The sequence below is a fragment of the Macaca thibetana genome, chromosome 11 (assembly GCF_024542745.1).
Source record: "Macaca thibetana thibetana isolate TM-01 chromosome 11, ASM2454274v1, whole genome shotgun sequence".
In the NCBI taxonomy this organism is placed as follows: Eukaryota; Metazoa; Chordata; class Mammalia; order Primates; family Cercopithecidae; genus Macaca; species Macaca thibetana.
The window spans coordinates 41513924-41527335 of NC_065588.1; the positions used below are offsets into that span (position 1 = coordinate 41513924).

At 38.6% G+C, this 13412-nt stretch overlaps 1 protein-coding gene across 5 annotated transcripts in view; it reads left to right on the forward strand.

The window, feature by feature from the left end:
* Nucleotides 1-13412, forward strand: part of ANO6 (anoctamin 6) — a 212810-nt gene that overhangs the window by 82979 nt on the left and 116419 nt on the right. For all 5 annotated transcript variants that reach the window (XM_050746870.1, XM_050746872.1, XM_050746873.1 and 2 more), the window contains one exon: nucleotides 6289-6368. In XM_050746870.1, coding sequence (XP_050602827.1) covers nucleotides 6289-6368 — 80 coding nt within the window. The remainder of the gene's footprint in view (nucleotides 1-6288; nucleotides 6369-13412) is intronic.

Genomic DNA, 13412 nt, shown 5'->3' on the forward strand with positions numbered 1-13412 from the left:
ATTTTTAATAGAAATGGGGTTTCACCACTTTAGCCAGGCTGGTGTCGAACTTCTTACCTCAAGTGATCCGTCCACCTGGCTTCCCAAAGTGCTGTGATTACAGGCGCTTTTTAAATTTATTTTTATTTTTATTTTTTGAAACAGAGTCTCTGTCACTCAGGAGGCTGGAGTGCAGTGGCGCGGTCTCAGCTCACTGCAACCTCCGCCTTCTGGTTCAAGTGATTCTTGTGCCTCAGCCTCCTGAGTAGCTGGGATTACAGGCATGCGCCACCATGCCCAGCTAATTTTTGCATTTTTTGTAGAGACAGGGTTTCACTACATTGCCCAGGCTGGTCTCGAACTCCTGGTTTCAGATGATCCAGCCATGTGGTTGCTTTTAGAATAATGACTGGTGAGTGCTGGCATTCAGGTCAAATATCAGATGTATGCTGAGATCCGGTTTTCAGAAGTAGCTATCAAATGGAAGAAGAGTTTCAGGTACAAGACAGTGTGGCAGATCTCTAGACATCCTGCCCAATCTGGATATGTGAACATATCCTCATTCACAAGGTGATACGGGCCATTCCTTTGACATTTCTTTAGTTGTATACATTGACTAGATCACAGAATTCCTGAGGTTAGATTCTGTACCCTCCTTATCTTCGTATCTGTACTTATATCATCTAGCTCAATCCCTGGCATACAAATGTCTTTAGCCACTTGCCAGAATATTCTATCTGTTTACCTTGTGGAGCTTTCCCATTAGTTCTAATTGTGAATGCTATATAAATAAGTTTCACTACATTGTTTTTTTCTTTTTTTTCTTTTTTCCAAATTGTATTAGTCTGTTATATCTCTATCTGGCTATATCGAAGCAGTTATTTGCTGATTTTTAAAATTTATATATACAATACTATTTTAATTTCTTATCAACTTATATCTAACATCAGGAGTTCCTTGGATTATTCACAGCAGCTCAGGAGACAAATTAATGTATTTTAAAGGATGTGCAATTTTGGAATCAGACAGCTTTAGATTCCCATTGTGTCACTTTGCGTGGTTAACTTCATTTAGCTAATAACCTTAATTATTCTTCATCCGTGAAAACAGGGACAAAAATAGGATTAAATAAAATAAGATATTTAGAAGTACCAGGCACAAAATACTAGGTACATTTCTGTTTACGTTTCTTCATATCATTGAGTCTGTTACATGAACTTAATTTGTATTTATATAGTGCTTTTTTTTTTTTTTTACGACATACTTGTGAATTGTCATTTGTATCTTTGCCCAACTTTGTGAGATAACCAGGGAAAGTAATGTTATCACTAGCTTTAGATAAATAAACTTGAGAATAAGCATTGCCAGGGATCATGCAGCTAAGAAATTACAGAATCAGAACTTGAACCCAATCAATCCCCTTAGTCTATACCCAGTGCCCTTTGTGCCAGGCCCTGGTATACTTTTACTTGCTCTCTATGTATATATTCACTATCTCTCTGATAATTTTAATGGCAACCAATCCCCATAACAGATGAGTTGTTGGACCCAGCCACCTGCCATGCTTAGTGCTAAGTTGGATAAATTGTGGATGCCTAATTCTGATTATCTTTATTCCTAGGATACTACATATTAGGTATTTGGGGTTTTAATCATGAGTTTCCTGAGATCATTTTGTGTTTTCTCATAGATAATGGATTGTCTAAGTTATAAAATTGTAGACAATGGCTCTTTTTATTGGCCAGTTTATATAAGTCTCAAACAACTTTGCTGTATAGATTTTCTCTTTATTTTGCAATTGGGACAATGGATGTTAGTTATTCCATTTCTAATTGGTAGACAAGTAATCATGTGAACTGCAACTTTCTGCTGAGGCTTCCAGTGTTGTGTATTAATATGACTGGGCCTCTAGAAATTTCTTTTGGGCCCTTCATTTTGGATTATCAAGTAAGTCAGAAGTGGTACCACCAAGGACTTTATTGCTTCAATTTCACTGTACTAATTGCATTGATAAAAATTTTTAAAGTATGCTCTTTATTTTTTCACTAAGTGTTAATGTAATTAATTCTATTGAATTTAGGAAAGGTAGCTATTTAGTGTGTTTTGTTTTTGACCCAAATCATCAATTATTCAATGTTTACCTATAGTAATCCAGTTGATAGTATTCTTACAGTACTTCATATATCTGTCTAGTGTGGCACTTAGAAATGACACTAAAATTAACATTAATTATGTCTCAGGTTTCTTTCTTCAAGAAAACGGAACCTTGTCTGGTTCTTTTTGGCTTCCCTAGGGCCTTACAACAGTGTCTGCAAAAATATAAAGTAGATTTTGATGTTTGTTGAACCTGATTTTGAACTGCACTTTCATTGTACATCCATGCAAAATCCCACTAACATATCAAGACCAAGGTTTTTGTCATATTAGAATAACTAGTTTTTAGTTTTCTAGTCAGCCTTTTGATGAACAGATAACATAGAGGTCCCGAATACTGTTGTTCCAAGTGCCGAAATTAAATGAACTAATCATGATGCCACTGAAGATAGTACTTGTGCTGTATAAGGCTGAGGCATAGTGACAGTACTAAAAATACATGTCAACATATTACGTTAAGAAAAACATGATTTATATAAGGAAAGAAATGAAATTAACATATTTGCCTTTTTAGACTTTTGTCCTGATTCTGCTCATTTTAATACAGGCCCTCAGAGTCACCTTGATTTTGACTATTTTATTTTTGCTGAGAAATGAACTTTTTCAGTTGTGTTAGATTACCATAAATGAGAATATCAAACAGTAACTAGAGCCCCTCAGTAGTGGGAGTATAATTATCATAGTGGCCTCATAAATCATTTGCTTCCCAGCACTCTATCGGGTCATGAGAGCAATAGCTGTGGCTTTGTTCTACCTAGATGATGTTTCAATAAAGCCATTTCTGTTTTTATTCACTCAGATTTACAGTTTTTTCTTTGTATTGACATTAACCAGTGAATCTATTTGTTTCCATTACCAGCAGAATAACTAAAACTATAAATAGTTCTAATTTCTTTCACAAATCCATAGATACCATTTATTGGGTAGAACATCTGGGTAATCTTGTTTCTCCTCTGTCTTTAGGCAAAGTGTATACTTTCTTAAGCTTGTCCTTTCATTTAGAAAAAAGAAAAAAAAATCAACTTTAGCAGCTCTGTATGTTGACCTTAGATAACAGATAAATTGGGCATCTAATCATCTAGGAATCTAGATAAGGTGCCAAGTCACTCCATCAGATTTATAATACTGGTGTAAAAAAAAAAAAAAAAACCCAACCCACAGTATTATGTTTCCTTGTTTGCTGGTTCTGCCAAAAACCAAAATATCATAAATACCATGGATATAATTTCTTTAACATCTGTCTTAATACTATAAAAAGATTAGGTCTTTTCTTCCAAATGTAAAGCAAGCTGCCCAACACCAACTTAAGAACACACTTATCATAGCCTAGCATATAAGCACATTTTAGCAAGTTTTAAAGATGGTCTGTAGGAGTGTAATTATCTTGGACAACTGTTACACTAGAATAACCAGTTTAGTATGTTACAACTCTCTTGGTGTAACAGACTATGCAGTGATTACTATAACCCTCCAGGAGTTCTCAGAGGCAAGCACCTTAATTTTGGCAATGGTTGCAGCTCTTCAAGCCTTTGCTCATCTCATCTGTTTTCTGTTTCTGCTTTGGTTCACACATAGGGTGTCCTCTAATGAACTCAGTTTTTCAGAAGAGTTAGAATCACTTGATTGTACTGTCATTTCTACTGACATTTCTTTTCAGTTCTTAAGTATACAAAGATGTGAGGTATTTTTTCCCCCAGATTCTGTGTGAACCTAAAATTGAATCCAGGCCAGGAACAGTGACTCTCATCTGTAATCCCAGCACTTTGGGAGGCCGAGGCAGGCAGATAATGAGGTCAGGAGTTCAAGACCAGCCTGGCCAATATGGTGAAACCCCTTCTCTACTAAAAATACAAAAAAAAACTAGCCAGGTGTGGTGGCACACACCTGTAGTCCCAGCTACTTGGGAGGCTAAGGCAGGAGAATTGCTTAAACCCGGGAGGTGGAGGTTGCAGTGAGCTCAGATTGTGCCACTGCACTCCAGCCTGGGCAATAGAGGAAGACTCCATCTCAAAAAAAAAAAAAAAAAAAAAAAAAAAGAATCCAAATATTAGATTTCTTAGTGAGGTGCCAAACTTAAGTGTTTGGTAACTGAATTGGCTGAATTATTGACTGATACTTTGGTTTTGTAAACAATCACGTAGAGATCTCTTTTGATTCTGCCCTATATGTATGTTGAGATTTCTTCTTTTGGGTCACTGAATTTTTCTAGATCAGTAGGAACCCAGCCTTCTCTTCTGTAAAAGCTTTTAATGGATTAAGGGAAAATATAGTATGCATTTTTAAAAGTCACTACAAAGCCAAGATAAATCACACACAATAAAATTAAAAGCATTATGTATTTTTTCTCTTTGAGACAGAATCTTACTCTGTCACCAAGGCTAGAATGCAGCAGCATGATCACAGCTCACTGCAGCCTCAACCTCCCAGGCTCAAGCAATCTTCCCACCTCAGCCTCCTGAGTAGCTGGGACTACAGGTGCAAACCAGCACGCCCGGCTAATAAAGAAGGTTTTTGTGAAGATGTCTCACCACATTGCCCAGGCTGGTCTCAAACTCCTGGGCTTAAGCACTCCTCCTGCCTTGGCATCCAAAGTGCTAGGTTTACAAGTGTGAGTCATCATGCCCAGCCAAAAGTAATTTTTTATAGTTTTATACTTATTCCATACTCAAACTCTCCAGTTTTGAAAAATAAGTCCTTTATAGCTGGTTTGTCCAAGTTAGGATCCAATTGAGGACCCTGTATTGCTAGTGGTTATGTCCTTTAGAGCTCTTTAAATTTGATCTCCCTTGTTAATGTCATTGACTTGTTAAAGAGGCTGAACCTATTGATAAATGAGAATATTTATTTAAACTTAAACATTAAATCTTTTAGTTTACTTAAATATTTAAGAATATCTCTTTACATTTATTCAGAACATTGTTACATAGCAAAAATTCTATTCAAATTTTTCCACGTTAAAAAAAAAAAAAGTTATTTACATCTTGTTGGTTTAAACCAGGATCCAGTCCTGAACCACATGCTGCAAATGATTGCTATCCTGGAACAATTTGTTTTATTCATGTCAGTAACTTGTTGACAAGATGGAACTATAGCATCTTGCAGAATGACCTCCCTTCTGGATTTGGTTCTCTATCCCTCTAACACTGCACTTGTCCAATATGGTAGCCACTAATCACAAATGGCTATTGGGCTTTTGAAATGTGCCTAGTCTGAACTGAGATGTGCTGTGAGTATAAAATAGACACCGGATTTCTAGACTTAATACAAAAAAGGTAAAATATTTTATGAATAGTTTTTTACATTAATTACATGTTCAAATGATAATTAGGATAGTATGGGTGAAATTATGTTATTAAAGTTAATTTCACCTGTTTCTTTTTTTTTTTTTTTAAATGTATCTCCAAGTAAATTCTATCTGGCTCCCATTATATTTCTATCAGATTTAAAATAGCCAGGCATGGTAGCTCATGCCTGTCATCTCAGCACTTTGAGAGGCTGAGACAGGAGGATCGCTTGAGGCCAGGAGTTCGAGACTGATTAGCCTGGGTAACATAGGGATACCCCAACTCTACCAAAAAAAAAAAAGTTTTTTAATGTTTTTAAATTAGCCAGGCATGGTAATACACACCTGTGGTCTCAGCTACTTGGGAGACTGAGGTGGGAGGATCACTTGAGCCCAGGAGGTCGAGGCTGCAGTGAGCTGTGATTGTGCCACATACTCCAGCCTGGGTGACAGAGTGAGACCTTGTCTCAAAAAAATAAGAAAGAAAAATTGCTACCCACCAAGGGACTCCACAGCAGTACCCTGACGTGTAATAGCACAAAGAACATCAGTATACTAAAGGGTTCCTTAGCTAGACTTTTGTAACATTTGGTTGCTGTGTACCAGCTAAATAATTTTCAGTGGTAGACCTTGCCTAGAGAATTTTAAGACCTAGTGTTCTACAATCCTGGCATCGTCTGGTAGATCCAATAGATGAAACAGCTGCTACAGATTTTTAAATATCTTGATAGCTGAAAGGGTTAAATAATATAAACCTGTCAATGCGCTACAAATGCTAATAACCCGGTGCTGCTGATTTAAAAGTAAAGGACTATGTGAGCCAGTGCAAGTTCGTGCTTCATTTGTTTATGTATTCATTCATTTGTTTTTAGTGTTGGAAAACCTTGGACAGACAATTATCCCCGATTTGGGATCACTGGAAAGTCAGCATGATTTTCGAACCCCGGAGTTTGTGAGTACTACTCCTTTATCTTAAATTTGTATTTGCTAGCTAAGAGATTTTTCACAAAAAATTTTACGAAAAACTTTTGCATAAAAGTTTTTTTATGAATGCATTCCTTCAGTGGCTATAGATCCTGCATAGATCTTATGGCAGGGACTGTGCGTTCAGAGCTCTGGTGTCTCTCGGGAATAGGTTGCTAAACTTGATTGTCTCAGCATCATGCTCTATAGGTTTGTTCTTCATATTGTTCATGTAATTTTAAATGGGAATTCATTTTGTAATAAAATAGCATCTTGTTTCTGAAACTCCTGTTCCATTCATTGATACCATTGCTATCAGTATCTGTTGTTAGTAACTCTGGAAAGCAGTCTCTAAGCATATACAGGTACATTGACCAGGGCCAGTCACTGGTAGCGAACATAGTCTACTTTCCCTTTCATCCTGGAGCTTTCAGTGATACAACCTACATGTATCTCGTAGGGCTAGGAATATTCTGTTGGTTGTTTCTACCAGGAAGGGAGCTAAATGCTCCCACTAAATTGGACTGATTAAAGATTAGCCATGGTTCCTACCCTTAAGGAATTAAAAATCTTATTAGATGCTACTGTGATTTTATTAATGCCTTGTTTAAAGAAAATTAAGCACATAGGATGCCTTGTGCAAAATATCCTTACTACTGAATAGATTTTTACATTAGGCTCATTTGGAGGAGGGGATGGGAACAAGTGTTTCTGTGACTCATGTACCATATTATTGCACCAGATGTGTAGGAGAAACATGCCAGGATCCACTTACATTTCCTGATTTTGTCCCTGTTGCAAATGGCCTACCACTTCGGGAATGCATAAATCTTTTTTTATTTATCTTCAAAGTGTGATATACAATCACCACTCCAGTAATTGGCAGAGCATGATTGTATTATTGATAAAGACCCGAAAAAACCTCATTATGTGCTTTTTCTGTTTTTGCTCACTCTTTATGGATTGCCTAGTCAATTCAACCAAGAGTAAAGAAACCAGAGTGCTCTGGACTGAAAAGGGATGGCACATAAAACTGTATCCACAATGCCATTTTATTTCAAAGTGTGGGACTCCTGTGGTGTACTAGCAGATTGCCTACTGTGAAAATCACCTGGATATAATAGAAAGACATAGTATTCAACAACTTTCCTATTATATTCAATAAGATTTCTGGTAAAGGGAAACTGTGAATGCCCACCAATATTCCTGCATCTTAAAGTAGCAGAGCAATTTTGTGGTTTTTCTGACTTTTGCAGTTAGAGACCGAAAGCAGAATTGACACAGACATTTCACATTTGAGTATAATACTGGTAGACACTCATGAAGCTGCCTTTTTTTGTTGTTTTGTTTTTGTCTCCTTTTGTTGATACTCTTAAAGCAACATTTCTAATCTAAAAAAAAATGTGTGCAACAAGGTGTTGGTGCGCCTGGTAAACCTATACATAGCTCACACCAATTTCCTATGTGAAAATAAAAGTATTTTCCTCAGGAACAACCTTGAGTGTATTGCAGTGTTGCAGAGCGGCAAGTCTCTGCTGTGTTGTTGCCACAGATGAGGCAGATACACCGATAATCTTCCTCCACCTTCAACATTAACTTCTTGAGTACCACATTTTCCTTTTCAAAGTGGAAGAAGACAGCTAGTCTAAGCTAGAACGACCAGGGGTGGAACTCCAGGCTCACAGAATACATTTACCTTATTGAAAGACTTGTTTTCACAGTGAATCTGAGAACACCCAAGCTGGAAGGAGATTCTTAGGCTAAATCCCCACTATTTTATTTTTCACTCTCATGCTTACAGAATTACCGTTGAGTCATATTGTTAGATTGCAGTGATGGCATTGGAAACTGTTAATCACATAGTCCTGTATGTGTGGTTGATACCAGATTTCTATATCCTGGCTATTATCTTTCTCTAGTTATGGGTTCATAACATGTTCAGGAGAGAATCTGGGATTTTCTTGTGCTTCATAGATTTTCACACATCTGATGCTCATTAAGGCCACTTCTTTGCGTAACTGCTTGTGTTTTCTCCTTAGCATCAGCTTAACCAGCATACTCCCAGTTCCACAGTAAACATAAACTGCTGTCTCCATGGTAAACAAACAGAAGGTGTAGAAGTGGTGCCTTGAGAATAGGGTGCCCAGGGGAATCAAGCATTATATTTAAGGTCAGCTCTTTTTGTAGACAGAAGCTTACAGCGTCAATGAAAATGGGTGGCTCCCATTGTATAGGCAGGCAAATGCCAGGACAAAATCAGGTAAGTTGATTCAAGCCACATTTTAAAATCAGAAATGGGCGTCACAATACACACCTTGGAGCAGAAAGAATCCAAAGGCAAAGCAAAATTGAAAAAAGACTGAAAAGAGGAATAAAGGGAGCTGAAAACTCAATATTCTATTTTTCTCCATCTGGCATTTTGGAAGGTCCAACTGCAGTTTGCGGAGTTGAACCGAAAGAAAGCAAAGCCTAGTTCATGTTTACTCGGGCCTTATCCTCAAATAGTTCAGATTTTAGAAGGATCAAGAGCCTAGTGTTTTTATACAATGGGGTGTATTTATAGAGTTTGGCTGACAGGGAGACTAAAATGCTTATCATTATTAGTTCATTTCCTTCAGAATTTATGTTTTTCTTTCCTTTGAAATGAGGCCTGAGAGAACATTGCCAGTTGAATAGTCTAGGTTGCTGGCATCATAAGCACATTCAAGTTTTCCTTCACAGCTCAGGTGTCTCTAATGTGACTATTTGGGTAAAGCCAGCACTGCTGTATATATAGTGTGCGTAAATCACAGTGAAATAAATGCTGCTGTGAACCTCCCACATGGCCTGGAGGCCACAGCCTACCTTGCTCTTGGCAGCATCTTCACTGGCTTCTTCTCTCGCTTGCTGCAGAGTTTGTCCATTGATTACCTGTCACCTGCATATTTGTGTTGTCTTCTCCAGCTCCTGCTCCACTTTGCAGACTGAGGCAAATAAGTTTAGCCAAACTATGCAAAAATGGTGAGTGGTAAACAGAGATGTGAACATAAGGTGCGTGTGTTATTGCTACCCCAAAGCTTATGAGGAGCTGGGAATGTGTTGAAACTAGAAACTGACATAGACACACTCCAAGGTAAGGTGGGTGTGTGGGTGAGAGTCCAGGTAAAAGGGACCCGGCAAATACTAGCATTAGAAAGTAACTTGATGATCTTGCTGTGGTGGGAAACTGTCTCAATCCTGGTTCAGTTTTTTGTTTAAGCACAATGAAATCTGTTTGATAACTTGTTTCATTAACATTTTATCATGAACATTTTCCCACACTGTTTTGTTTTTTCCAACATTGTTACTGTCTCTGACATTATTTGTTCAATATATTGATAAGCATAACTCATCCATTGTTACCTTGAAAGCAGTTAGTTCAAGGAGGATGTAGTCAGGAAAATGGTGGCATAGCCAGATGTTCTGGAACTATGTGAATGGTGACTATCATTTGGGTACATGGAAGAAAATAGATTAGGTACGTGATTACTCTGGGGAAGGGAATCGGTTAAAGTGAGGCTGGTAACTGAGTACCAGAGACTCAGATAACCTTGTAGAGTTCAGTCTTAAAAGTAGAGAGTGCAGAAATAGGCCATGTGATTCAAACTGAGGATGGGGAGGTGTCCACATGGTGATGGAGCAGATAAATGTTGTTCTGCAACGTAGTTGCATGCAGGATATCCCACACTTCCCCCCAGTTTGCCCAATCCCAGGTCTGGTTAAGAGCAAAGGAGATCTAAGGGGCAGTCATGGCGGGCCCGTTAGACCCCAGGTTGATTCCAAGCCCCAAGGAGTTGAAAAAAAAGAACTGGAGATGTAGGGGGAGGAGTAATGGTCAAGGCTATTTCTAGAAACCCTGACTCAGCTGACACTGACCCAGGAACTCAGATGGGCCAGTTGCCTGAGTACACATGGGCTGAGGGATGGGATGTGGGAAAAGATTCTGATCTAGCAGTGGTGAATCTGCTTGCAGCAAGCAAAGATACTGCCATGGATAGAAATCAGGTTGTGGTCAACATGAAAACACAAGGAAGAAAAGAGAAAGCCAAGGAATTATGTTTTATGATCTGAGACTGACTAGTAATACCCCCATTTTCCAGCCTTTCTAGAACTCAAGGTTTATATATAACCCTACTGACTTTTGAGAAGCTGGAAGATTCCCACTGCCTCTGATCTCTTGCCAACCGAGGATGTTTTTCATTGCTTAGTCTCTACGAAATTTGGAATAAGTAATAAGAATTTGGGATGGCAAAAGAGTATTAGGTTTATAATAGGATAAATTAGGGATGATGATGAGCAACCACAGGATTTAGAAAGGCTAAATAGAAAAATAGACTCAGGAAGATGAAGATTAAAGGAGAACAAATATATGTCCCATTAATTAAGCATCATAGATACACAGAGAGAAGGAAGTCTGAAGAGTAATTATCCCCCTTTGAGATTTTGTGTAACTGACTCCTTGAGGGAAGATACTACTTTATAGAAAAATATTTTTGATTCCCTGAAATTCAGTTTGATTATCTTCAACCATATGAAAACACATGTGATCCCAAGGAAGAGTTAAAATATTAGTTTACTAAAATATTCATTCGATATCTACTATTTTAGGTGAAGAAACAGAAAAAAAAATCCCTGCACTTGTGGAGCTAACATTTTGATGGGGGAGACATAAAACACAAAATAAACATGAGATAATCCTTTAGAGAAAAAGTAGGGATTATGTGTGTGTATGTGGAGTGGGGGGTGACAGTTTTAAGTAGGGTGTTTAGGGAATATCTCACTGAGAAGTTGCCAAGTGAAAAAACCTCAAGGTGCTGCTGGAGCAAGCGCTTTGGAAATCTGTAGGAAGAGCTTTCCCAGCAGGAGTAGCATAAGCAGAGGCCTCAAGGTAGGAGAGTTGGTTAGATACATTTAAGGAAATGGAAGAACACTGGCTGGAGTAGAAAGATCGAGAGAATAATAGATATGAGGACTTCATAGCCCATTGTAAAGACTTTGGTTTTACTCTGAGTTGGGAAGTCATTTGAGGGTGAGCCTTTGGAGAGTAAACTAGCAGATTTTGAGCAGAGGAGCAACCTGAACTGACCTGTTTTCATAGGATCCCTTGGACTGTCCTGAGAATAGATTATGGAGGAGCACAGCAGGGGCAGAGAGACCTATTAGACTATCTCAGGTATCCAAGGGAGAGATGGTGGTGGGTTGGTCCTGAGTGTTATTATGGTGGTAGAGAGACATACTCAAATTCTGAATACATTCTGAGGGTAGAAGCAATAGAATTTGTTGATAGATCAAATGTGAGAAAGAGCAATCAAGGAATGACTCCAAGGTTTTGATCCAGAAGACTGTGGAAGGAGCAGTTTAAGGATAGGATATACAGGAGAAAAATCAAAATTCTGTTTTGGATATGTAAAGTTTGAGACATTCAGGTGGAGATGTCAGTTTACAGTGGGATATATGAACCTGGAGTAAGAGTTAAAGAGGGGGACCCAACTCCCGATCTGAGAGTTGTCAGCACACAGGTGATGTTTAAAGCCATGGGACTGAATGAGAGCAGCGAGGAAAGCAGTGAGATAGAATAGAGAGGAGATACTGGACTGAGCCCGGGGGCACCAGTGTTTACAGGTCACGGAGATGAGGAAAAATCAGCAGGACAGGCTGAGCCAGGAGGAGCCAGTGAGGTGGGAGGAAAGTGAAGTGCTTTGGAAGCCAGGTGAAGAAAGTATAAAGTAGAAAGGAATGACCAAATTCTGATGGTGATGCATAATTGACCATTGTATTTAACAACAGGGAAAAGACCATGACAGGAAGGGTTTGGGTTGAGTGGTAGAATCCAAACCTTATTAGAAAGGATTCAAAACAGAATGGAAGAAGAGGAACTGGATACAGAGAATTTAGGTAACACTTTTTTGTGTGTGTGTGTGTGTGTGTGTAAATATATATATATATATATATATATATATATATATATATATATTTTTTTTTTTTTTTTTTTTTTTTTTTTTTTTGCCAAGCAAGAATACAGAGAAAGGGGGTAGTACTTGGAAGGGTGATTACTGTGAAGAGAGTTTTAAGATGGCAGGAATTACTGTTTGTCAGGTAGTGGGAGCAGTTCAGTAGGGAGAGAAAATCTGATGACACAAGAGTGAGAGGGAAGAATTACTGGAATAATGTCCCTGAGAGGGTGAGAAGGGAATCCCATCTGCAAGTGGAGGGATTGGCCATAACTGTAGGGTCTGTTCCTTCTTAGAAGGAAGAGGGAAGCCAGCATATTGAAATTAGTTCAATAGATTTGATAGTGGAAGATTGCTGAATCTTTTTCTTGATTGGTTTTCATTTACCAGTGAAATGGAAAGCAAGGCATTAGCTAAGATTGAGGGAAAGGGGATCTGAAGAGAGAAGAAAGGGATGAGACACTCATCTGGAAGAGTGGGAAAGTGAATGCACTGGGGAAATGGAATGTCATTGCTTCCAGTGATGAAAGCCTACTCAAGGGTAGTGATCATGGTCAAGGTTGGGTGGTTGTGTGTTTTTCCCATTCAAGTCCAGCTTCAGGGAGCAAGTGTAGAATAGATACAGTTTGATTTAACTAATGTGGAGAGAGAGAGAGAGCAGGCTAACTGGAGAAACCTGGAAAAAGTTCTAGGCTTTCTGAGCTGGGGCCAGGGCCTGTGTGGGGCTGACGATCCTGAATTTATAGTCCTACCGCACTGCCCTGCTGTGTGGCTTTCTCCAACATCATTCAGACAACGAGAATGCAGATAGCAGCCTTCAGCCAGAGTTGGGGCTTTGTAGATGGGCATTATGGAGAGTACAGTATTGGCAAGATGTCACTGAAACAGTGAGCTCTGGAATGTGGCCCTAAAGATGGAAGGAAGGGAAGAAAGACGAGGGTTGGCAGATTGATTAGAAGAAGTCAAGGGGCCCCTGGGGTGTTGTGAAATGAATAGGTGATAGAGTTGTGGTTAGAAAGAGGGATTCTTAAATAAGTGCTTTTTGAATATTTCTTAAATAAATG